General features: G+C 36.3%; 1 protein-coding gene across 1 annotated transcript in view; it reads left to right on the top strand.

The window, feature by feature from the left end:
* PLA2R1 (phospholipase A2 receptor 1) overlaps positions 1 to 27488 on the top strand; it is a 112123-nt gene that overhangs the window by 43222 nt on the left and 41413 nt on the right. Inside the window, 4 exon segments of the mRNA XM_045781034.2 lie at positions 955 to 1053; positions 5572 to 5684; positions 14156 to 14328; positions 26181 to 26383. Of these exon segments, the coding sequence (XP_045636990.2) occupies positions 955 to 1053; positions 5572 to 5684; positions 14156 to 14328; positions 26181 to 26383 (588 nt within the window).

Raw genomic sequence — 27488 nt, 5'->3', positions numbered from 1 at the left:
GTAAGATGTTAGAGCAGCCATCTGCAAAACTAGAAGACATGAAAGTATCTGCCTGTCACATAAAGAAGAAATGGAGTGGGGCTTTGGAAAATTAGTAAGGGCATTGTGGCTTGAACACAAAGTTCAGCTATTATAATGTTATGTAGGGTGATTCATGGTCGTTTCCAGGCACTTCCCCAGCATCAGGTTTATACATGTTAGTAGCAAAGCATTCGGTTTTACACGTAGACGTGATCAGAGAGAGGAAGCAGCATTCTGACTTGGTCACAGGGATCGTTTCATCCAAGTGACTCTCAGAGTGTGGCCCCCAGACCAGCAGCATCAACATCAATTGAAACCTTGTAAGAAATGCAAATTCTCAGGTCCTGCCTGATCTATTAAGTGAGACACACTGATCATGAGGCCCAGTCATCTGTGCTTTAGTAACCCTTCCAGATAATTTTGGTGTACAGTAAAGATTGAGAATCACTGCTCTAACCCACCCTTTTAAAAGAAAAATTGAGAGCAGCTTAATGTAAATCCAGGCTGAGCCTGGTATTAAATCCTAGTTCCAAATTTTATTGGCTGTAAGATCTTGTGCAAATATTAAACCTAACCTTTAAAATGGGAATAATAATGACTATCTCGCGGCAACGTTGAGATTATATATGACAATCACCCAACATTAAGCGTACCACCCTATCAAGAAACATTAGTGGCCCCTCCTCTCCTGCCCACCAATCCAGGATTGTGTTTCTCAGAATTGTTCATTGTCTGGAGAGAGCAGGGCCTCCCACTCCCATGTAGAGAGAGTATCAACCCTTCTAAGGACAACACAAAGTCCTGACTCATTACCCCATCCTGAAACACTTATTATTAATCATATTTTTAATCATATTTTTATTCAAAATAACTGTTATTACCAGCATCAATAATGAAGTGTATTCATTCATCTTGTAACATTTTTCCACTTAGGAGGGACACTGGAAAGTTAAAAATTGTGAAGAAACACTTTTTTACATTTGTAAGAAAGCAGGCCATGTCCTTTCTGACACCGAATCAGGCTGTCGAGAGGTAAGTGTTGTTAACATTGTGTTTAGTGTATTGACTTCATAACTAGAATAATTTATGCAACAGCAATTTAAAGTGAATCTCTCTCCCTCTCTCACCTGCCTTTGTTCCCTCCTCCCTCTCTTTCCCCTCCCTCCCTATCTCCCTTCTTTCTTTCCTTCCCTCCCTTTTTTTCTGACCTTGGGCTACTTTTAGCAAACCAAGCAATTATCGGCTATGGGCATATGAAGGATTTACAGTCCGCAAAGGATTATTGCTTCTTCAACCTAAACTACTTTTCTTTTGAAATTAAAAACATAAATGATCCTGTTATTACCATCTGTACAAAAAATGACTGTCATGTGATGTCCCGTCTCGCAGGTGGTTTTCGTACTCTTCCAGTGAAAACCATCAGAGTGAAAAGAAACACATTCCTTTGACGGAGAGTGAACTTTTGCACCCAGAGTCTTGGGTCGCAAGAAGTGCAATATATTTATTATTTGGGGAAAGAGATAATAAAAATACTTTCATAGTTTTAAGTAATAAATGATTTTTGGTACTTAACATATTTTCAGTACTTAAAGTAATAAAAAATACATAATACTTTAGGTTTAAAATTAAAAGGTAGACTTATGTTTTAAATTTCTTAAAATACATTCAATATCCTGCATGAAGTTCTCAACACAAGCATTCTCTCTCTCTCTCTTTCTCACACACACACACACACACACACACAGACACACGCACACGCACTAAAGAATTTGGGTTTAAATATTGGAAATTTGTATGCATCTCAAAAATTTCCCAAACCTGGCTTTTTATGCAATTCTTTAATTATTTTCTCTTCTAATCCAGTTATTTACATTTCAATGAAGTGATGACCCATCTCTCTAAGAAACTGCATTTTATTCATTAGTCAGTGTGTAAACATGAATTAGTCTTCATCCTCTAGGTCAATAATACCTGTGCCATAGCTGACATGCTACCAAACATTATATCTAATGATTACAATTCCTGAATTACTTAGAGCTGATTGCTGATCTAATTCCTCTCTGATCAGAAATACCGAAAAAATACATTTCTTACTATGGTTTTCAAGGCAAATCATCATGTTGTATTTGTGTTGAAAAGGAAACTAACTCCTTACACAGCAGAAACAGAACTGATATTCTAACTTTTGTACACTGCTTCCCTTTTCTGGCTAGCATTACCAGTATTTAAAGTTCAGAGTAAATTTGGAGTTCAGAGCCAGTTCTCTAACTTTATGATGAAAATCCCATTAATTTCTTTATGCATCAATCCATGAATATGGTTTCAAAAGTTTCCTTTCCCTTAGCCCTGTTACAGCGCACTTCTCTAAACAGTCTGTACATGCAAAATCATCTTATAAAATATTTCTTACAGTGGCACCTGAGTGGCTCAGTAAGTTGAAGGTCTACCTTCAGCTCAGGTTACCTGGCATCGAGCCCCAAGTTGGGATTTCTCCTCAGCGAGGAGCCTGCTTCTCCCTCTCCCTTTGCCTGCCACTCCCCCTGTTTGTGCTGTCTCTCTCTGTCAAATAAATGAATAAAATATCCAAAAAAATAAAATAAAATATTTCTCACACCGCACACAAAAATAAACTCAAAATGTATTAAAGACCTAAATGTGAGACCCAAAACCATAAAAATCCTAGAAGAGAACAAAGGCAGTAATTTCTCTCACATTGGCAGTAGAAACATTTTTCTAGATATGTCTCCTAAGGCAAGGGAAACAAAGTTAGAAATAAATTATTAGGACTACATCAAAACAAAAATCTTTTGCACAGTGAAAGAAACCATCAATAAAACAAAAAGGCAACCTACTGAGTGGAAGAAGATATTTGCAAATGGTATATCCAATAAGAAGTTAATATGCAAGATATATAAAGAACTTCTACAAGTCAACACCTAAAAAATCTGCAAACAATCAAATTAAAAATGGGCAGAGGACCCCAATAGACATTTTTCCAAAGAGGACATACATGAAAACATGAAACACATGAAAAGATCCTCAACATCATTCATCATCAGGGAAATGCAAATCAAAACCACAATGAGATATCACCTTATACCTGTCAGAATCTCTAAAACTGACAACACAGAAATAACAAGTGTTGGTGAAGATGTGGAGAAAGGAACCCTCATGCGCTCATGCACTGTTGGTGGGAATGTAAACTGGTACAGCCACTGTGGAAGGCAGTATGGAGGTCCCTCAAAAATTAAAAATAGAAACACCATATGATCCAGTAATTCCACTGCTGGATTTTTACCCAAAGAAAGCAAAAATACGAACTTGAAAGGATATATGCACCTCTATGTTTATTGCAACATTATTTAAAATAGTCAAGATATGGAAGCAACCTAAGTGTCTATCAATAGGCAAATGTATAAGGAGGATGTGGTGTATGCACACACACCCCCAACACATACACAGAGGAATATTACACAACCATAAAAGAGGATGCAGCTGTGCCATTTGCACTAACATGAAAGGACGTACAGAGTATAATGCTAAGTGAAATAAGTCTGAAAAAGACAAATTCCATTTGATTTCACTTATATGTGGAATCTAAAAAAACAAATGAATAAACAAAAAGCAGAATCATGAATATATAGAATTTATGAATATATAGAGCAAACTGGATGCTTGCCTGCAGAAGCGGGGGGTGTTGGGCAAAATGAGTGAAGGTTAGTGGGAAATACAGCCTTCCAGTTATGGAATGCATAAGTCACAGGAATGGAAGGCACTACATAAGGGGGGGGGGAGTTTTTGATAATTTCAAAGCAAAAAAAAAAAAGACATCTTTCCCTCTGAGTTAGTTTTTTGGGATTGTATAATATGAGCAATTGTTTCAGTACTGTCATCATCATCATTTAAAATGAAATAGCGCCTCATGTACAAAAGATATTCACAGATACAATCAATTATTCTTCCCACTTTCATTGTGTGGACAAAGGCTTGTAGTAAAGAGCCTTTGTTTTTCTGGTTATTACTATGCCATATCCCTCCCCCCGCCACTCTTCTTGAGCCTGTTCAGTTCTCGGATTTTTTATTTTACTAAGCAGCCTGTGACCTGAAAACTACTAATGAAGAAGGAATACTTTGTTAGAAAGGTCAAATTGTCAGCCTTCCTCCGCCTGTCCTTCCAAATACAAAAGCAGTCTAACCTCCCACCCCATCTGGAGTGATCCAGGGGGTTCTGGCTGGAGCTGTCAATTACTCACACGAATAAGATTATGGGGAGAGGTTAAGGGACTGAGTTCAGAGCACATCCTGGCTGGCTGGATGTGGAACTCCTGTGATCCACACCTCATTTAATAATATGTTTTGAACTAAAATAGCTGAGTTCTAAAATAAGGTTTTCTTTAATTTACTGCAAGACTGAGACCTTTTATAAGAAATATAGCAGAAATCATTTTATATCTGATCAAAATCTGGCAAGTATTGGCATGACACAGAGTAAAGTGTATTTTAAAACTCGTGAATACAAAAAAAACCTGGTGAATACATAAAAATAGATAGATGTAAGTGATGTGATTTTATAATATTGTAAGAAAAAGGACTAAAATAACTCAGTTAAAGTAGAATAATGAATGCATGTCTCCTGTAGTATATGATTTTAAAGAACAGAGCCACCCTTCATTGCTCTCAGGGTGGAGCCATGGAGCTACACATTTATCATTTTTGTTTAAGTGCCAAATCTTGCTTTCTTTCTCTCAAAGGATAGCCAGTTGATTTAGGAATAATATATATATATTATTTATTTTTTTTTTTTTAGCCAGTTTCTATTTGGAAATATTATGATCCAGCTAAGACCATTCTGGATTACACCAGAATTGGGTTCCAGGCCAGCTTGTCCACTAGCTTGTGACTTTATCCAGGTCTCTAACCTCAGTGAATTTTAGTGGGGTAACATGAAATAAGTAATATGAAAGAAAGTTGAAAAAAATGTACACTATTATCTAGATACATATGTCCTCTTTGTTCGTTTGATTTCCTGGCTCTATTTAAGGTCTCTACCTGCACTGTCTCCCTTTGATTCTCAGAACAACTCCATGGATACTATGATTATCTTCATTTTACAGAGGAGAAAATTAAGACATTTAGAGACTAAATAAAGTTGCACAGTAGTAGAGCCAGTATTCAAACCCATGCATTCTGCCTTCAAAGCCAATTTCTACCTGTAGGAGCACTTTGTATGAAATTCTGTAAGTCTGAACAGAGAGAGAGAATGAGAGGGAACTTGAGTGAGTGCCTCTTAATTTTCATCTGTTTTAGGTTTTAAGATTTCAGGTTAATCAGAAATTTTAGGTTTTAATAATTAAATAAATATAGAAGTGGCTGTAGCTAATGGTATTACCATGTAGAATACATACAAAGATTTCAAGACAAAAATTCAAGTTTTGACTTTTGAGTGGGTCAGAGAAGAAAGTTATGTAAGTAGTCAATGAGAATACAGAAAAACAATATTTTGCTGTTTAAATCAGATTATGTCCTTAATTTCCTATTTCCTTTTTTAAGGGATGGGAGAGACATGGTGGATTCTGTTACAAAATTGACACTGTCCTTCGAAGTTTTGACCATGCTTCCAGTGGTTATTACTGTCCTCCTGCACTTGTAACCATTACAAACAGGTAAGATAGAAATTTTCTATCAGAAACATGACTGTACTTTTTTGACAGGAGGGCTCTTGGGATGATAAAATCTAGCCATAATCAGTAACTTGTCAAAATCTAAAGTGTACTGTACATTAGAGTATTATTTAATTATTTAAATTATTGATTGAGATGAATTTAAATCATACGACATTATTCCTAAATCAACTTTTGAGTAACAAAGAGAAAATTTAAGATGACTTTTACTTTCCATAAAGATTTATTAATTATTTAGCTTTGCTGATACATTCAGTTGTATTTAGATTTTATCTAAAGGCTTGTAATGGAAACGAAGTATGTTATTTAAAAATTAAGTATGTTTTTAATGTAATGTGTATGAGTTATGTGGGGTTTTTTTTTAAACAAAAGTATAGCTAAACTGTGGAGGATTTTCAAATGTTTCCCCATTGCTTCTTAGCTCTGTATTTGCTTAGATGTAGACTTCTCTGTGCACAGGTGTCTTCTCCATACTAACAGAGAAACTGTGTCCTTTTGACACTCCACAGAATTTGCAACATGCTATAGATTTGTAATAGGGAATAAAAGTACCAACAGCGGAAGTGACCTCAGTGTCACTATCAATGCCAGGAGAACAATGAGGGCTGGGAAACTGACACCTCCAAGCTGAAGACAGAAACAAGGTAGAACCCTTCAGTGGTTGCATGGGAACCTATACCTGAAAAGCTAGTCACTTGCTTTTTTACTGAGGCCATTGCCTTTAAAAATATCCACTGAAGACCAGGAAACAAGACAACTGACACTATGGTTTTATCCAGAGACTCTTCACACATAGGTCTAACCTGTAGGAGGAATTATGTGCTTTCTCTGCTCTCCCCACAGAGGAAGTCAACATTCAAAGCCACCAGTATTTATTTCCTTCCTCCTCTTACCTCTCAACTTCTTTCCCAATCTTTCCTTCAAACCCATGCACAGAATGCGCACACACACATGCATGTACACACGCACACTCACATACACACACATGACTGAATTGACAGCATTGGTAAAAGAAATTGCCTAGTGAGACATTTTGTGCTCAGGAGACCCATCCTTCAGGAATAGCACCACACTTGATGCATCTCACTATTGGTTTTGGTTCTACCTTCCTTCTTCCCAACTGCCAGGCAGAAGGAAGCCTTTATCTTCAACTTGATCACCCACCCATAAGGTTTCAAGAACACCTTGGGTTAGAAGTCCTCCAGTAAGTGAGGCAACATTGGGCTTTATTCAGGAGTCTGATCAGTAAAGCTGTGCTTTTTTGTTAATTATAACTTAATTATGTTTTTCACTGAAGAAAATAAGTCTAATTGTTTCACCTATTTCTTATGTCTTATTCTTTCTTTTCTTCTTTTGTGTAATATTCATCGAATACCTACCACATACCTGGCACTGTATTAATTACTTTTCATATGCTATCTGACACCGCAAAAAACCAATAGTCAAGTTTTATTAGAAAATTATTTATTAAATATCTATATTGTGAGAGCCACCATATTAAACACTGGCATGCTGTACAAAAGAAATAAAAAGCATGGTGTAATTGTCCAGGTGCCACTTGCAGGCCAGTAGCTAAAGAGATAGAACACAGAAATAGGAAACAAGAAAGTGAAAGAACACAATAAATGGATAAATTCAAAGTGACATTGCAGGGACGCCTGGGTGGCTCAGTTGGTTAAACGTCTGCCCTCAGCTCAGGTCATGATCCCAGGGTTCTGGGATTGAGTCTGCATCGGGCTCCTTGCTCAGCAGGGAGCCTGCTTCTCCTTCTGCCTGCCATTCTCCCTGCTTGTGAACTCTCTCTATCTTTCTAACAAACAAATAAAACCTTAAAAAAAACAACAAAGTGACATTACAGATAACCTATAATGCCACAGTGATCCAAGTAGTGCAGAAATCTATTGGCGTTCAGAGGCTTCATTTTCTAAGAATGGAGGCCTCCTGCAAATAACAGAAAGTGTCTGGAAAAAAAATCTACTTGGTTTCATATCCTCCAAAACTGGGTACAAGAGTAAGTTATAAACAATTTGTTGCTTTGATAAGCCATATTCAGTAGCCAATACTAATGTATGGTCTAACTCGAAAGCAGAACTATAGCATAGATAAGTTTGTTTTCATTCCATCCACAACCTCGTAGGTCCACCCAGGTGATCTTGTGCTCATATGCTACTCAATGAAGTCAAACTCCTGCAGTGCTTTCCACTAGTCCCAGTAAGCCACTCTCCAAGACAGTTACCACACATGTACATAGCCCTGCACACACATCTACATCCAAATCAGTGACTCCAACATAGGACATGCAAGTTGAGGAAAGGAAGGGCCATGTGCTCTTAATTTTTTTCATTCAGACTCCACCATGTAAGAAATAAAAACCCATACTACACCCCACTCTTTGAGTGACAATGCACTACACATTTTTTCAACAGCATCTTTTGCCTGAGAAGGTTGGGCAGTAGATGGAAAGTCTCCTCAGATCCAGGAGTGTCCACTAGCAGCCTTGGTAATCATTTTCTTCCATTACTGATCTCCTGTTTGAGTTAAGACACTCCTGTCACTCACCAGTGCTCAAGCTTGTAGTTGCTAATTGATTTTCCACTCTTCTGCACAATCGAGGACAGATTTGATGGGCACAATTAGAACCACCTGCTACAAATAACTTATTTCTTTTGTTATCAGTCAACTGCTCCTGGTCTAGGACATTTAACACTTTGTGGAATAGTGAGGGGAAGAAAACCAGATCCTTATTGTGGACTAACAATGTTATTTTCTTGCTAACTCTCACAAAATTTTTTCAGGCCTGGACACTTTACTTCCAGATACAGCATGACTGCAAAACTTGAGTTCCAGAGTTACTATGGATAAATTGTATAAATGCATATATATCTAAATCTTGAATCAATCAGCCATGGAATATTTGGTATAAAATAACCCAAAGGACATTTAATTTTTTGCATTTTGCCAAAAGTAAGAAATCCTGCAATATTTCATTTTGTCCTAGGTTTAAATATGCATTATTTCCAAGCATTTTTTTAGCTCTGCTATTTTCCTGCAACCACCATACCCCCTAAACACTTTTGCAGTTAATTTGTTATTGTGATAAAATAGGTAGAACATAAAATTTATCATTATAACCATTTTAAGTGTACAGTTCAATGGCATTAAGTACAGTCACATTATTACACAATCATCACCACTATCCATTTCTGTAACTTTTTCATCTTCCCAAACTAAAATTCTGTACCCATTACATAATAACTCCCCATTTCCCCCTGCCCCCAGCTTTGGGCAACCATCATTCTACTTTCTGCCTCTATGCGGTTGACTGCTCTAAGTTAACACATCAGTGGAATCATGCAGTAGTTGTCCTATTGTATCTATTGTATTCATTTAGTCTAATGTCCTCCAGGTTAATATATGTTGTAACGTGTGTCAGAATTTCCTTCCTTTTTAAGGCTGAATAATATCCCATAATATGTATATACCACATTTTGTTTATCCTTTTATACAATAGACATGAGATGCTTCCACCTTTTGGCTATTGTGAAAAATGCTGCTATGAACATGAATGTAAAAGTATCTTTTGAGTCCTTCGTTTCAATTCTTTTGAATAACACACCCAGAAGTGGAATTTCTGGACGATATGATAATTCTATCTTTAATTTTTTGAGGAACAGCCATACTGTTTTCCATATCAGCAGCACCATTTTACATTCCCACCAGCAGTGCTCAGCAGTTCCAGTTCCTCCATATCCTAGCCAACGCTTGTTATATTGTTTTTATATAAGAGCTATCCTAATGGGTATGAAATGGTATCTTATTGTGGTGTTAATTTGCACTTCCCTAATGGTTAGTGACATTGAGTGTCTTTTCATGTGCTTACTGGCATCTGTATATCTTCTTTGGAGAAATGGTCTATTCAAGTCCTTTACCTATTTTTTTTAATTGGAGTGTTTATTCTTTGTTGTTGAGTTGTAGTAGTTCTTTATATAGTCTGGATATTAATCCTTATCAGATACATAATTTGCAAATATGAATGTATTTCTTATTTGCAAATACGAATGTATCTCCTGTTCTGTGGGTTGCTTTTTCACTCTGTTGATGTCCTTCGATACACAATGTTTTAAATTTTGGTTAAGTCCACTTTATCCATTCTTATTTTGTTGCCTGTGTTTTGATGACATATCCAAGAAATCACTGCCACATTCAATGTTATGAAAAAATTTCCCCATGTTTTTTTTTCTAAGAGTTTTATAATTTTAGCTCTTGTGTTTAGGTCTTTGATCCACTTTCAGTGAATTTTTGTAAGTGGTATGAAGTAAGAAGAATTCAAATGATTCTTCTGCAGGTGGATATCCAATTTTCCCAACATCATTGTTGAAAAGACCGTCCTTTTCCCATTGAATGGTCTTGGCACCCTTGTGGAAAATCATTTGACCATACGTGCAAGTGTTTATTTCTTGGTTCTCTATTCTATTCTATTAATCTATGTCTGTCTTTATGCTGGTACCACACATTTTTTGATTATTGTACGTTCAGTAAGTTTTGAAATCAAAAAGTCTGAGACCAACTTTTTTCTTTTTCATGTTTGTTTTTGCTATTCAGGATCCCTTGAAATTCCATATGAATTTTAAGATGGATTTTTCTATTTCTGCAAAAGACATCATTGGGATTTTGACACAGACTGCATTCAATCTGTAGATCACTTTGGGTAGTATGGACATTTAAACAATTGGTTTTTCTATCTATGAACATGGGATGTCTTTTCATTTATTTGGGTCTTCTTTAATCCTTTCAGCAGTGTGTTGCAGTTTTCAGTGTATAAGTCTCTTGCCTCCTTGGTTAGATTTATTCTCAAGTATTTTTTTATTTTTGATGCTATTATATATTGAACTGTTTTTGTAGTTTCCTTTTCAGATTCTTCATTGTTAGTATATAGAAATGCAACTGATTTTTTTGTGTTGACTTTGCATCCTGAACTTTGCTGAATTTATTAGTTCTAACACTTTTTAAAATAGAATGCAGTTAACTTTTTTCTTTTTATTTATTTTATATATTTTTTAAAGATTTATTTATTTATTGGAGAGAGACAGAGAACATGCACAAGTGGGGGGAGGGGCAACGGGAAAGTGTCTTCAACCATACTCGCCTCTGCTGAGTGCAGAGCATGACAGCCTGAGGCTCAATCCCACAACCCATGAGATCATGACCTGAGTTGAAACCAAGAGTTGGACACTCAACCAACTGAGCCATCCAGGCACCCCTAACTTTCTTTTAAAAACATATTTTAATTATCCTCTTTAAAATTATGCAATAAAAACATTCTTGTTGGTATAAATTCAAGCAAGCCAAAAGAATATAAACTAAAAAGTGTAAGTGCCTTCTCATCTCCATTCCTCCTCCTTTCCAACCAATCCCACTTCTCTCCCATTCACAGTTAACAAAGGTAACTGCCATTAACAGTTTGGAATTTGTTCTTCCAGGTTTATTTCTTGTGTGTATGTTAAGTATCTTTTCTAAATTTATATTTCTATTCTAGTCTTTTGCAATAAACAATAGCCAAAACTTAATATTTCTAGTTCTTGAGGAATGCCACTGAAAACTCCGTATAGTAATAATCATGATACATGTCTCCCATTTTAAAACTACTGATATTCTATTTCTATTCTTTATTTAAAAGAAAGAGAAAGAAATGTATCATTTTTGCATTCACTCAGCAATAAAATCAGTTATTTGAATATGGTATTAAAAATGTTAATAATTTTGTTATTAAAAGAAACCTCATTGCAATTATTCAGCTCAAAGTTGAATACCTCCTAACTGGATCACTATATGTAAAACTACCACAATTTTTTTTTAACTGAAATAAGCTTTCTAGTGACACTACATCCAGTTCATTACTTCTTTTCAATCTCTAGTTTTAGTTAATACAAACATAATCATTAAGTACTGCTGTCTGCTGAGTGTTGTGTTACTCACAGACAAGAAACAGCTTTTTTTTTCAGCTACATTTGTCACTGGCTAAACAGATGAACAAATATGTTCTGTTAGAGACTCAAATATACATATCTCCTTTTGAAGTGTGCATTTTTGGAAATGCAAAATTTATTTTGAAATGAAAAAATTTGTCAGTGTACCCCAAACATTTGTATTACTGCCTTCAAACTGCACTTTTAAAATGAAAATGTAATGTTTAGCACCATGAGTAACAATTTCTCATCAAACTGATGGAAATTCAAGATATATTTTTCTTATTTACATTGAAAATGCACATTTGATTCCTTAACTTTTTTAAGGAGTTGATTGGAATTTTTTTTTCTGATTTTAAGAATTATTTCCCTAAAAATTTGATTTTATAAGTAGTTACATGGGGTATTATTGTAAGCCAGAGTTTTCACAACCCTTTTAAGTGTTTGGAACCAAATAGTAAGTGGTAATGAGTATAAAACATCCTCTTGTTTCTTTATCTGTTGGAAAGAGACATTCAAGGCTGCATGCTGTGATCTAGAGTTAAGCTCTTAGAATATATGATTTAAAAGAAAGACATATTTGCTGAATTTCTTTATTAACAATGATATCTTCTAAACCGTACCAAGAAAACTAAAGTCCTGATTTGAAGGTTTTAGGATCTAAGTATTATTATTATAATAAGCAACTACTTAAAAGATACTCACCAATTTGAGAAGCACAAGGTTTCTATTGTTTTAAGCAATCATTAATAGTGATAAAATAGCAAATTAGAGTGGAATAAATAAATCTAAAACTAACAGGGAACAAAAGCAAAATGTTGTCACGAATAATGATATCAGTAGCCAAGTTCACAGACAACGTTTCCTCTCCATTGTCCAGTAAATGCTATAGTACAAGGTAATGGAAGAACCAGCATTGTCCCCTGGGTTTAGAACCAGCACAGTGATGGTGGTATGGCCATAGCCTCCATGATGTAGTGCCTTGCTGGCCTCCTAAGACAGCAGTTAAAGGCACTGGCTGGGCATGATAACAATGCTACTTTGTCTCAGAGGGGAGAAGGAAAAGCAGATCCTAAATTGTGAGAGCGTGAACCACTGGAAGCATAAGGAAAATTACAATAGCACCTAGACGATGTTTAGTTTTATGTACTTTCCTTTGAAGCACATTTTTGCATATTGTACTTTCCTTTGAAGCACATTTACATAAAATTCTACCACTGCAATCTGGTTAAAAAAGAACTTTTCTAATTTTAAATGCATGATATTTAGATTATTAACAGAGTACAGAAAATATTTACTAAAGCATAATAAAAATCCATATGCTTTGCAAAGATGAGTATCATGGATGCCTAAGATCACTAAATGTTGGTAGTGATATTCATAAGGCAGTTATAAATTTTACTTTTCTGTGTTCTTTTCTCCCCTCCCCCCCCCATTTCCTTTGAGTCTTCTCTATTCTTGAATGACCCCATTGCTTTTCTTCCCCTTAGCAACTTAAGGATGCATGGTAATGAAACAATTCCAGAATTGGATGAAAAAGTCTAATTCGCTTTCCTAGGTTTCCTGGGTAATTTGATCAGGCCTACCCTTTCTCATTGACTCAGCAGTTCTGGCCAAAAGTCACCACTGTTTGAAATGGGATTTCTCAAAACTTCAGATGCATTGAAAATAAATTTTTCAAGATAGTTTACAACTTAGCTTAAAATTTCAATGCTAGTTAAATTTTAATACTAAGAATTTTCTATTAGATATTCATGTGGAAGCATATATACAAATTTTCCAGATTCCACTTTTGATGCATTCATGTTGGGAAAGGAGCACTGCCACCAATCAATGAACACTAATTCATTCAGCTGTGTGGGGAAAATATTAGTGGGTGTACATCCTTGGATTACTTCCTAGGGTTTAAATTTTTCTTCAGTGAATGTGCACATCTGAACACATTTGAATAAGCCAAGGACTCCATGTGCTTGTGAACAAACTTATTTGGGAGACATAAAATTGCTACTCCAATCTCTGTTCCATTCTCACCAGGCAAGTGTGGTGGGTGAGTGCATGTGAACTCCATGTTGGCAATGTTCATTCCTCCTCCCCACTGCCAGTTCCCCCACTGCACACACGTTATGGCAAGGTATGTGCTATGTGGCCTAATTACAAAATAGGGCACATGTCGTGCCAAGAAATATTATTGCTAGCTTGATGGGCTTTACCACCTAGACTCTGAAAGTGGAGCTGGACTTTATTCCTTGAAAGAATTAAACCTTGTCTTTGAGACTCAAATTCTCCTCACTTATCTATTTCTGGGAATTGCACAGACGTTTGGCATGTATTAATAATGTTAGGGGTCTTTGAGTGTTTTTCTGTTCCATGTTCTGAAGAATTCATCAGAAAGGTCTAGTGCCATTCTGTGCACCTCATTATGCTTTAATGACATTTTTTTTATTGCCCCGAAACTTACTATAACCATTTCCTTTTTTCGTTTTTAAGGTTTGAACAGGCTTTTATTACCAGTTTGATCAGTAGTGTGGTAAAAACGAAGGACAGTTATTTTTGGATAGCTCTTCAAGATCAAAATGATACAGGAGAATACACTTGGAAGACAGCAGGGGGGCAGAAGTCTGAGCCGGTGCAGTACACACACTGGAATGCACATCAGCCTCGTGAGTAGAGGGGACTGTAATACCACACCTCCCTCCTGTTTTCTTTGACCAAAATTCCTTCCACCCCATGGTCCACCTCCTTCTGTGCTTCCTTGATGTTTTCTTAATGCCTAAAGCAACTAAAACAATTACCACACGTTCTCAGGGGGTGACATATGGCTGGCCATTTTTGAAAGTATAATGCATGTGACATTTGACAAGTTCAAGGTATAAATTCATTGCTCAAGACCACATATGCCTTTATTAGCAGGAAGTCCAGTTTCTTCCTCCTAAAATCTTCCCCCCCCCATTGTCCAAGAATCTCAGGGGCTTATTACTCAGTCCAGAATAGTCTATTATACTTCAAAGCACAGTGAATGGGCACATATGGGTTCATCTATCAGTTCACAGTCACTGCTGCTTTGCTGTAGAATGCTGACCCATTATTTAGGTAACACTCTTATTAAACCATCCCCTCCATGGACTTCTGGGGTAACTTAGCCAGGATTTCAGAGTTACAGATCTATTAGTTCCCTCTCATAAGCTCAGATCTGGATCCCCAAACATGAAACTGTGCCAGGTTAGTCAGTTCCAGAGAAATGAATGGCTTCAGCCACAAGCTGCACTAGAACAAGTCCCTATGGAACAATCTTTAGGTCTTTAGGTCACCAACCTAGACTCAATACCCCTTTACCTCAGCATGAGTTCCTATTTGGATACCTTGCTCCTTTTTTTACTTGTGGGTCTCAGTGAGGACTACCCCAAGAAATGATAGGCAATAGGTTACCTCTAAATTTGTTTCTGGAGGAAATGGGTTAAGGGGCCTCAGGCTCTTCCCTGAGGAAAGCTAGATATTATTATAATATATCAAAATAATTTTCATATATCAAATATGTAATAATAATTAGTCAAAGGACTAAATATACCAATTAAAAGACAGAGATTGTCAGAGCGGATCAAAACACAAGACCTAACTGTATGTTGACTACAAGAAACCTACTTTAAATACAAAGAGACATGTAGATTAAAAGTAAAAGGATAGAGAAAGATATACTACGCAAATGCTAATCAAAAGAAAGCAGGAGCAGCTATATTAATTTCACAGAGCAGACTTCAGAATAAGGAAAGTTTTCAGGTATTAAAAAAGGGGATAGAACATAATGGTAAAGGAGTCAGGCACTCTAAGAAGACATAACAGTCCTTAATGTGTATGTGCTTAACAGCAGAGTGTCAAAATATATGAGAAAAACTGATAGAACTGCAAGAAGAAATAGATGAAGCAACTATTACAGTTGGAGACTTTAACACCCCTCTATCAGATATCTATAGACTACCTACTCCGTCAACAGAAAATGACACATTCTTCTCAAGCTCACATGATATGTTCACTAAGATAGGCAACATTCTGGCCATAAAACACACCTTAGCAAATTTAAAAGAACAGAAATCATACAATGGCTTCTCTCGGGCCACAGTGAAATTAAACTAGAAACCAATAACAGAAAGATAGGTGGAAAATTCCAAAATACTTAGACATTAAACAATACATTTCTAAATAAAACATGGGTCAAAGAAGAAATCTCAAGAGGAATTTTAAAACATTTTAAACTAAATGAAAATACAACTTACCAAAATTTGTGAGATGCAGCGAAAGCAATGTTTTAGAGGAAATTTAAAACACTGAATGCATATATTAGAAAAAAGAAATATCTAAAATCAGTAATCTAGGCTTCTACCTAAGGAAACTAGAAAAAGAAGAGAAAATTAAATCCAAAGTAAGTCAAAGAAAATAAATAATAAGAATTAGAGCAGAAATCAATAAAACTGAAGACAGGAACTCAGTAAAGAAAATCAACAAAAACGAAAGTTGGTTCTTTGAAAAGATCAATGAAATTGATGACCCTGTAGCCAGACTCACTATGAAAAGAGAGAAGACACAAATTACTGATATCACAAATAAAAGAGGGAGGATCACTACAGATCCCAGAGACATTAAAAGGATAATAAAGGAATATTATGAAAACTCTGTATCTACAATTTGATAGCCTAGATGAAAATGACCAATTTCTTCAAAGATAAAATCAGCCAAAATTCACACAACAAGAAATCAACTATTGGAGTAGGCCTATAGCTATTGAAGAAATTGAAACAAAAATTCATAACCTTTCAAAACAGAAAGCACCAGGTCCACATGGGTTCACTGGTGAATTCTACTAAATATTTAAGGAAGAAATTACGCCAGTTCTCTACAACCTTTTCCAGAAGACAGAAGCAGAGGGAATACTTACTGTCTCATTCTGAGGCCAGCATTACCCTAATACCAAAATCAGACAAAGACATTGCAAGAAAAGAAAATTACAGACCAATGTCTCTCATGAACAGAGTAAGAAAAAATCTTCAATGAAATATTAATAAATTAAATCCAACAATGTAGAAAAGATTTTATACCACAACCAAATGGGATTTATCCCCATTACACAAGGATGATTCAACATCCGAAAATCAATTAACGTAATGCATCACATCAACAGGCTATTTTAAAAAGTCACATGATCATATCAATAGATGCAGAAAAACATGACAAAAATCCAATACCTATTTGTTTTAATAACTGTTAGCAAACTAGAAATAAAGGGAAACTTCCTCAATTTTATAAAGAACATCTACCAAACCCACAAATATCATACTTAATGGTGAAAAATAAAGGCTTTCCTACTCACATCAAGAACAAGGCAAGGATGTTCCTTATCAACAGTTCTTTTAAACACTGTACTAGAAGTCCTAGCTAATGCAATAGGGGGGAAAAAAGCAAATACAAGGTATACAGATTGGAAAGAAAGAAATAAAACTTTGTTCACAGATGATAAGATCATCTACATAAAAAATCAGAAAGAATCCATAAAAGAGCCCTTGAACAAATAAGTGATTACAGCAAGATTGCAATATAAAAGATTAATGAACAAAAGTCAATTGCTTTCTTATATAAAAGCAATGAACAAGTGGAGTTTAAAATTAAAAACATATTATCATTTAAATTAGCAACCCCCAAATTGAAATTCTTACATATAAATCTAACAGATTATGTACAAAATCTGTATGAGGAAAACTATAAACCTTAATGAAATAAGTCAGAGAAGAACTAAATAAAAGGAGAGATATTCTATGTTCATGGATAGGAAAACTCAATAATGTCAAGATGTCAGTTTTTCACAAACTGACCTATACATTCAATGCTATCCCATTCAAAATCCCAGCAAGTTATTTTGTGGATATCAGCAAACTGATTCTAAAGTTTATATGGAAAGGCAAAAGACCCAGAATAGCAAACTCCATATTGATGTAGAAGAACAAAGTCAGAGAATTGACACTACCTGACTTCAAGACTTACTGTAAAGCTAGAGTAATCAAGGCAGTGTGGTATTGGGGGGAAAAAAGACAAATCAATAGAATAGAATAGAAAGCCCCAAAATTGACTGACATGAACCACAGACCTAAATATGAACCACAAAGCTATAACACTCCTAGACGATAACATAATAGAAAATCTAGATGACCTTGAGTAAGGCAATGACTTTTTAGATACAACACCAAAGGCACAATCCATCAAAGAATCAATTTTCACTAAAACTAAAAACTTCTGCTCTGAGAAAGACAATGCCAAGAGAATGAGAAGACAAGACACAGACTAAGTAAAAATATTTGCAAAAACCACCTGTGATAAAGGACTGTTATCCAAAATATACAAAGAATCCTTAAAACTCAACAATAAGGAAATGAAGGACAATATTTAAAAATGGACAAAAGGCCCAGAGTGGCTGGGTGGCTCAGTTGGTTAAGCATCTGCCTTCTGTTCAGGTCATGATCCCGAGGTCCCTGGATGGAGCCCCGCATCAGGCTCTTCAGCAGGGAGTCTTCTCCCTCTCCCCCTCCCCCCACTCAAGCTTCTGCCTCTCCCCCTTCCCCCACTCTCTCTCGCTCTCTCTCTCTGAAATAAATAAATAAAATCTTTAAATAAAAAAAAAAGTTCTCTCATACCATACACAAAGATAAACTCCAAATGGATGAAAGACCTCGATGTGAGACAGGAATCCATCAAAAGCATAGAGGAGAACATAGGCTGCAACCTCTTTGACATCGACCACAGCAACTTTTTTCATGACACATCTCCAAAGGCAAGAGAAACAAAAGAAAAAAATGAATTGTGGGACTTCATCAAGATAAAAAGCTTCTGCACAGCCAAGGAAACAGTCAAAAAAACTAAAAGGCAGCCTACAGAATGGGAGAAGATATTTGCAAATGACACTACAGATAAAAGACTAGTATCCAAGATCTACAAAGAACTTCTCAAACTCAATACACGTGAAACAAATAATCAAATCAAAAAATGAGCAGAATATATGAACAGACACTTTTCCAATGAAGACATACAAATAGCTAACAGAGACATGAAAAAATGTTCAAAATCAGTAGCCATCAGGGAAATTCAAATCAAAACCACATTGAGATACCACCTTACGCCAGTTAGAATGGCAAAAATGGACAAGGCAGGAAAAAACAAATGTTGGAGAGGATGTGGAGAAAGGGGATCCCTCTTACACTGTTGGTGGGAATACAAGTTGGTACAGCCACTTTGGAAAACAGTGTGGAGGTCCCTTAAAAAGTTAAAAATTGAGCTACCCTATGATTCAGCAATTACACTACTGGGTATTTACCCCCAAAGATACAGACGTAGTGAAGAGAAGGGCCATATGCACCCCAATGTTCATAGCAGCATTGTCCACAATAGCTAAATTGTGGAAGGAGCCGAGATGCCCTTCAACAGATGACTGGATTAAGAAGATGTGGTCCATATATACAATGGAATATTACTCAGCTATCAGAAAGAACGATTACCCAACATTTGCAGCAACATGGACGGGACTGGAGGAGATTATGCTAAGTGAAATGTCAAGCAGAGAAAGACAATTATCATATGGTTTCACTCATTTATGGAACATAAGAAATAGGAAGATCAGTAGGAGAAGGAAGGGAAGAATGAAGGGGGGGTAAACAGAAGGGGGAATGAACCATGAGAGACTGTGGACTCTGGGAAACAAACTGAGGGCTTCAGAGGAGAGGGGGGTGGGGGATTGGGATAGGCCGGTGATGGGTATTAAGGAGGGCACGTATTGCATGGAGCACTAGGTGTTATATGCAAATAATGAATCATGGAACATTGCATCAAAAACTGGGAATGTGCTGTATGGTGACTAATATAACAAAACAAAAATTATTTAAAAAATAATAAAAAATAAGAAAAAGAAATGAGCTATCAAGCCATTAAAAGACATTTAATGAAACTTAAATGCATATTACTAAGTGCAAAAGGCCTATTGAAAAATCTACATACTACATGATTCCAACCACATGACATTCTGGAAAAGGCAAAACTATGGGACAGTAAAAAGATTAGTAGTAAAAAGTGGTTTGCAGGGGCCAGGGGAAGGTAGAGATAAATAGGCAGAACACAGAGGATTTGGGGGACAATGAAATTATTCTATATGGTACTACAATGGTGGCTATATGTAATTATACATTCGTCCAAATCATAAAATGCACAACACCAAGAATGAAACCTAATGTAAATCATGGATTTTGGGTGGTAATGATGTGTCACTAAAAGTTTTAACAAATGCACCATTATGGTATAGGATGTCAATAGCGAGAAAAGTTTTATATATTTGGGCAAGACGTATAAGGGAAGTCTGTACTTTCCACTCAATTTTGCTATGAATCCAAAATGCTCTAAAATATATAGTTTATTATTTTTTAAAAAACCATACTTTTTAAAGATGCCTGCAAGGTTAAGTTAAGACAAATTACATTTTTTGTGTATAAGCATTGGTTAGGAAATGTATATAGAAACTGGTGACTTTGCATAGCTCTAAACAAGAAACATCATAATTCAGTCAAGAAACAACCTTCTCATTCTACAAATCTATGAATATTATTAAAATGCAGAGAATAGTAAAGTTCCGTGTCACACTATTACTGAAAAAAAAAAAAAGCTCAGGTTTCATTTCTAATATACTTTGGAATTTTGTTAGGAATGTCTATACCTGTCAAAATAAATTAACACGTTTTGAGTAGACAAAATCTTAGTTTTTAATGTTACCTTCCTTGGGGCATATTTGGATGTCTAAAATCTGGAACTGAAGCAGAGCTCCTTGTCATTCATAAGTTTCTGCTATAATTTATTTGAGTGGCACTACTCTTTTCCTGTTCTCCCTAAAGCAAAAATAATATCATGATGCTCAGTTTGGCTGCTCATGCTGACTGACATTGAGTAAATTGTCTCTGAATAAGATGAAAATGTAAATCTTTTTTTGAAGAAATAGCAATATAAAAGGCTCTGTGTTTCCTTTTTTCTTTTAAATTGCAGTTTGCAGAAACACCATCCTAAATCACATTTTTTCCCCTGCCTGTCATGAAAGTATCCATTAACTTGGTCCTCATGGCAGAATCTTAATCCAGCCCAAACTCACTATATAAATTGACCCTTGAACAGGAAGCCTGCTGTTTTTTACAAACTTAGCCAAGACTCTGTCTTTATGTCATATCATAAAAATATTCCATCTATAGTGGAGTTGCAGTTGTGCCACTTTTTTCAACTTTGTATTATGTTCTCCAAATAGTGTAATGACCCACCATATACCCATCATCTGTGTCATCCATTATGAACTCATGGTCTATCTTGTTTCATCAATACCCTCACCCACTTCCCCCACTTCCCATATTTTGTCATAGAAAAGCCCAGACATCATATTGTTTCATCCACAAATGTTTCAATATTATCCCTAAAAGATAAAGACTTATTTTTTAAAAACATGAATATAAGACAATTATCACAACTAAAAGTAATTAACTATAACTTTGTAACATAAATCTTAAGTGAATGCTGAAATTTCTAAATTATTCATAAATGTCATATAATGGATTTTACAGTTTGTTTGAATCAGGATCCCAAAAAGATTCATACATTGCAATTGTTTGATAGATCTCTTAGTCTATTTTAATCTCTATGTTTCCTTCTTCCTTACCCCCTGCCATTTTTTAAAAATTTTATTTGTTGACACAAATGGGTTATTTGTCCTATAGCTTCCTACAGTCTGGATTTTGTTATTGAATCCCTATATGTTGTTTAATGTGTTACTCTATCCTCTTCATTTTCCATAAAATTGACATTTTTATTTCTAAAAAGTTAGAATCAGAGGCATTATATACTTCAGATTTTCTTTTCTTTTCTTTTAGAAGACCATTTCATAAGTTGTGTATTCTATCTGAAGGCACGTAATGTTCACTTTTCTCACTTTTTGCAATGTTAGCAGCCACTAATGATCAATGCCTAGATCCATTGATTCATTAGGTTTCTTCATAGCTTCATATCTGGGATATTTTTTATAAAGAGAGAGTTTCCTGCTATTTTACTAAAACAACAATAGCAAAGAGACTGTGGCACTTAGCATTTTAAGAGAAATAACTATTCAAGTAAAACAGGAAAACCAGTTTTGATCCATACTAACTAGCAACTATTTAAAGGGGAAAATGGGGCCTTTCTTATTTAGGGATGTTAATGCATTAGAAATTAAAATGTAGTTTGTACTTAAAGATTCAATATAAATGGAAGCTGTTCTACAGTGAAAGAAAAAAAAGTGCCTCCATTCTTGTTAAGACACTCAAAAATCTTTTCCAAGTTACATTACAGTTTCATAGTTGTCTGTATAAAGAAGGAGAAACACTTTAAGATCACTATTTTGTCACTCAGGCTCTGTGACAAAAGTTTTGTTTTTAGATCTAGGTGCCACTGCAGAGAAGGTGTGTTTCTTTCATATGGGATAACTCTAGAGCATTTACCCCAATCGTCCCAAGTCAATAGAAGTCTTCTGCCAATGACAGGGAAATTGGGATCCTGGGAGAGTAAATCAGGTCTGTTTTTCTTGAAAGTGACTCCACATAGCAAGGAGAAGCCAGATAGGTGGATCCAGTTTAAGGCTTCCCAGAGTTCTGAAATGAACCACCACATAAATGAGGACAAACTTATTCTCATTTCTGAGCACTCTTTGGAAATTTTGGAAATTTCCATATCTTTTTATAAGCATGTAAGCAACTGTCATACAAGGTAAAAATGGGATTGTAGAAGTTTAAGGAAATGCTGTGGGCACACACAGAAAGAAATGTGACTGGGGGAATGAGAGGGAGCTCCATGGAAATGGAGGAACATAATTTGAGGGGAAGATTCAATCATTCAACAGCTAGTTATTGTATGCCTGCCTACTCTGTACCTTGACATTGTGTCATGGTAGATTGAGTTAAATCCATTTTCAAATTCTGCATCAAACCCTCACCATGTGCCTCAATTTCTCCATTAGCAAACTGTAGATGCTAATATCCATCTCAGAATTTTTGACATTGAATAAAGAAAAGACCATATAAAATGCCTAACCCAGTATCAGGCAGATATTTAACATTCCACGGAATCTACCCCCATAGCGTCACTTCTCTGCCTGAAGAAGGTAAAAAGGATAGAGAAGGAGTGTGGGTAGGGCACAGGGCCTAAGAAGTAAGGATGTGAAAGGGTTAATGCAGGATGGGAAAATAACTAGACAGATTCAAGTAAAATAATTGTCTAGAGGCTCTGAAGGCCCAGCTACAGTTCCCTCCTACCCCGAGGCCACAAATAGATTTCATTCGTCTACTTCAGGTATTTGACCAGAGAGGTGAAAGATGGAGGCTTTCCCAGCTCAGTTCAATTTATATGGTTAGATAGCTTTGCCAAATGGAAAGGACTAGAATAGTGAATTGGAATGTCTTAATTGACCTCAAGTCATCCCATTCATGTTTGATGGAGAGAGTGAAGGGGGATAGAGGGAGGGTAAGGCAGGTAGGGAGAATCAGTTTAAATATGAAATTCACCACTGAGGAATAGGACGATAGTTTTTCTTCTCCAATGGGAAATGAGTTATTGAATTTGAGAACAATTTCTCGGGGAGAAAAACCCCTTTCTCTCTTTCCCACACCCTACCTTTGTTATTTGGCTTTTGCAAGCATACCCACAATATAAGATTATAAATTTGGTTTATATCTCCCTTAGCCCAGTCTCCCTTTATTACACCACTTTACTGCTTCTTTGGGGCTGAGACTCTAAAATTTGGGTCAAATGTTCCATTAAGTTAACCACTTTAGAATACCAATAACACTCCTACAGTACTTTTCATCTTCATAGCACTTCACAAACATCTCCTTCTTCACTAACGAAGATGAGTTGAGTATCTATAGTATCTAAAACCAGAGCTATTTAATCATTGTCTGATGTGAAAAAGTAAGACAAAATGCAAGACCAACAAAAAAAAAAGTATATTACATTTTAAACTTGCTGATCCGAGCTTTTTAAAAATTCTTTGAACATGCAGGCAGAACTCCTGACACAAAATCCCAGCTTTTGTAATGAAAAGTCAAAATAAGAATAGAAGCAACATCTTAGGGGTGATTTTAGCCCTGCCTCTCTTTCAGGATGTTTTTAAATACATTATTCTATTTGATCTTCATGAGAACCAGTGAGAAGAAAAGGAATTGTTATCCCCACATTTCAGGCAAAGTTTTTTGTGGTTAATTAACCTGTTTGAGTTTTCAGTTACTAAATATTTGTGCTGAGACTAGAACTCCAGACTTCAGGCTCCAAGTCAAAGGCTGCTGGGGAAGGAAGGATGGAGGCATTGAGAGGGAGTGCATGTTCACCCTGCTCTTTCAACTAGAGCAACTCTGTTAGCATATTACATTTGGGGCTTCCATATGGATTTCCACAGTTCAATTTCATTAGAATCTCATCACACAGAGTATGCAGCATCTCCTCCATTGTTCATGACCAGCTAGATCATGAGGTGCATTCCAAAATTACATTGAACAGGATTGCAAAGCTCCATTCGTGGCAGTTTGCAGTCACATGCTATAATCTTTCCCCTTTGCATGGCCCTCAATCATTCACTCAGCTTTAACACTAACTAGGTTTCTGGCCAGTGGACTGACTGCTGGCTTTTGTATGGACCAACAATGCCCTATCTTGGCTTCCTTTTCTTCTATACAAGTCATACTAGTCATGTTTTCTTGTATACTACTGGTCACTTTCACCTTCGTGTGTCTCTTTGACACATCAGCATGCACACACAAACAGGACTGTGACCTTCTTGTGGATGGCCATGATGCCTGATGTCTAACGTGGGGTGTGAACTCAGGACTGTGGAAGACACAAACACTGGTTCTTTAGCCCCCTTATTCTTTCTCTTTTTCCACAAACTCTTCCATCCTTTTAGGAGAGGCTGTTTGTATGTCTTCCTCTGTCCGCCTTCTTCTCACTCCCCCTTGCTTTAGTTTTTCTATGAGCATAAAATAACCACCCATTGTTGACAAGGATAAAGCCAGTTGCTCTGTATTAAAAAAAAAAAAAAAACTGAAGCCATTCCTTGTGAAGGAAATTAAGCAAGACAACTATTTAGTACCAAATGACTATATTTTTAAAAGTGCCTTTAGGTCCAGAGTCGTCAGAGTTTTCAGATGTTTCATTTATAATTGCTTGCTTTTTTTACCAGCACCCCTTGAAAACTCTTCTCCTTTTCATCCTTCAAAATTCAGTTAAATGTCACTTCCTGCAAATCCTTTACTGACATCCTGAGGCAGACTCCATCACCCCTTCTGGAATCTCCCACAGAAATCTGAATTCTCCTTTAGTATAGTACATCACACATTATGTTCAATGAAATTAATTGTTTGTGTCTGTGCCTCACACTAAAATAAGAGTTGGGTTTTGTTTGTTTTATTTTGTTTTGTCCTTCTATCTCTAGCAGCTAATATATAGACTAGCCTGGTATGTAGATGTAGATGCACAATTTTTTTGTTGTGGAATTTCATTTAGATAAATGAATGATCACTTTGGCTTTAAGAAAAAAGGTTCATTCTTACTCAATTTGTATTCTATTTTTGGAATGGGATTGTTTTCTACTATTCACTGAAATTTGAGGTGTATTTTTTAGCTGTCCTATGAGTTGTATAGATTTGATGACAAATAAGCATCTTAACATAGAAATTGTTTCTATGGAAAAATATGGTTCATTTTCCAATATGTTCAAACATACACAAAAGAATAGAGCTTCATCCAGAACTAGATGGTCTTTCCCCTTTCCTTAATGTCTGCCTTTATTCCTGCCCCCAGAGTGTCACCCCAAACAGAATTTATCTCATTCTCTCCACTCTCCCATGGTTTACAGTTTGGCTTTCTGTTATGTACCTTGCAATCTGCCTTGAATCCATCATTTATGTGTCTTCCCTGTCAAATCTATTTCTCAGAGGATAAGCACTATGCATTTTTCATTGTTGATTTTTCACAATGGGGTTTCAAAGCACAGTATACAGAGTAAGTGCTCAGTAAATGGTGGGCTCAATTTTTCTCTGCACAGTTAAGAAAGAAAGCTCACAAATTGAAAGTAGAGGAATGTTGGCATTTGATTGAAATATTGGGGATTTGATTGAATATTGGGGATATTTCAGTCCCAGGTTGAACTGTGCCTAGTTTCCTATCATTTCCCATCTGAGCTCCAAATGTCCAAATTCCAGTCTCCACAGGCTCTCTTCCCTCACTTTTCCATCTTCTATTCTTCTCTCCAAAGGTGAAAGGAAGAGAAATGAGGTAGTCTGATTAAGAAAGCATTCTTTTTCTTCATTATTGTTCTTATGTGGGTGCTTCATTATGTGATGTCAGTTGTGCAGCACTCTAAAGATCTGTCTTCTAAGAACAAAATGTTCTAGTCATTCTGGTGCTAAATAGTGTTGTTTTCTGCTTTTAGGCTATAGTGGTGGCTGTGTTGTCATGCGAGGAAGGAATCCACCTGGTCCCTGGGAAGTGAAGGACTGCAGACGCTTTAAGGCAATGTCCCTGTGTAAGCAACCAGTGGGAAAACAGGAGAAAACAGAGCAGGAAGAGAGATGGCCTTTTCACCCCTGCTACTTGGACTGGGAATCAGAGCCTGGTTTGGCCAGCTGCTTCAAGGTGATGCCAAGGGTACCTAGGCATTCTCAGTGGAAAAAACATTATTTCAGTTTTGTCCATTTATCCCAAATTCCCTTACTCCAGAACAGTGCCTGGCACACAACAGGTACTTAATATTTGTTGACTGTCTCTATCCTTTCAGTTATATGACAAAATAATTTAAGTCAAAAGACTGACATATCCCTGGTGATACTGAAGACCTCTTCTTGAAGATTGATATCAAGGCCCCAGTCAATATTGTTCTTACTGCATATTACCAAATGAACAAGACAGACGCTTACTGGGTATTGAAATGGTACAATTCCATATTGTTTGTAAGAAAATGAATGAAGTCTTTATTATGGAATAATACCATTCTGCTGCTAAAAATAGCTTTTGCAACTTGCCAGACACCTGAGGATCAAACAAATTAATACATACATTTGATATATATATATGGGGGGATATATATATGTGTGTGAAAAAATGTGTGAAGAAATGTGTTTTTGCATATCAGCTTTAGATCCTAGATGTAAATCAGTACCCACAATCTCCTTGTCATGAAACTGCTGTGAATGCATTCAATTTAATGTACACATGTACAATCCTACATTAAATTCATCAGATAACAGTGACTTCACAAAGCAATAAATTAAACCTTAGAAATTAGCAAACTGAGGCAGCAAGATGAAGTGATATGTCCAAGGTCACAATTATTTATTGACAGAGTTGGAATAAATCCCTGGTCTTGGGACCCCCAGTCCAGTGCTTTTTCTACTATGTATTACCCAGACATGTCAACAGATGTATGGTGTGTTTGATGGGCATGGTGGTGGGATTGGTGAATTTTAAGTGATTCAAGAAAAGGTTCCCAGAGGAGGTGAGTTTTGACATATAATTTAGAAGATGGAAAAGCTGTGCTGTGGCCCACAGGACTGGGAAAGCGATTCATTCTGGTTCTCAGCAAATCAGGGTCTGGTGAAGCCTGGCCTCAGGGTGCCTGCCTGGCATGAGACTCTGGCATAATGTCAGGCAGTTAAAAATGAGGAGGGCACAGAGGCCCAGAGTCTGGAGTTCTGTGTTTTTGGACGCTCACCCTTGATTCTAAATAAAGTCAGAAGTAGAC

The sequence above is a fragment of the Ursus americanus genome, chromosome 1 (genome assembly GCF_024610735.1).
Source record: "Ursus americanus isolate L20-20 chromosome 1, mUrsAme1.1.p, whole genome shotgun sequence".
In the NCBI taxonomy this organism is placed as follows: domain Eukaryota; kingdom Metazoa; phylum Chordata; class Mammalia; order Carnivora; family Ursidae; genus Ursus; species Ursus americanus.
The sequence above is the reverse complement of the archived record's forward strand: the minus strand, read 5'-3'. Positions and strand labels throughout refer to the sequence as shown.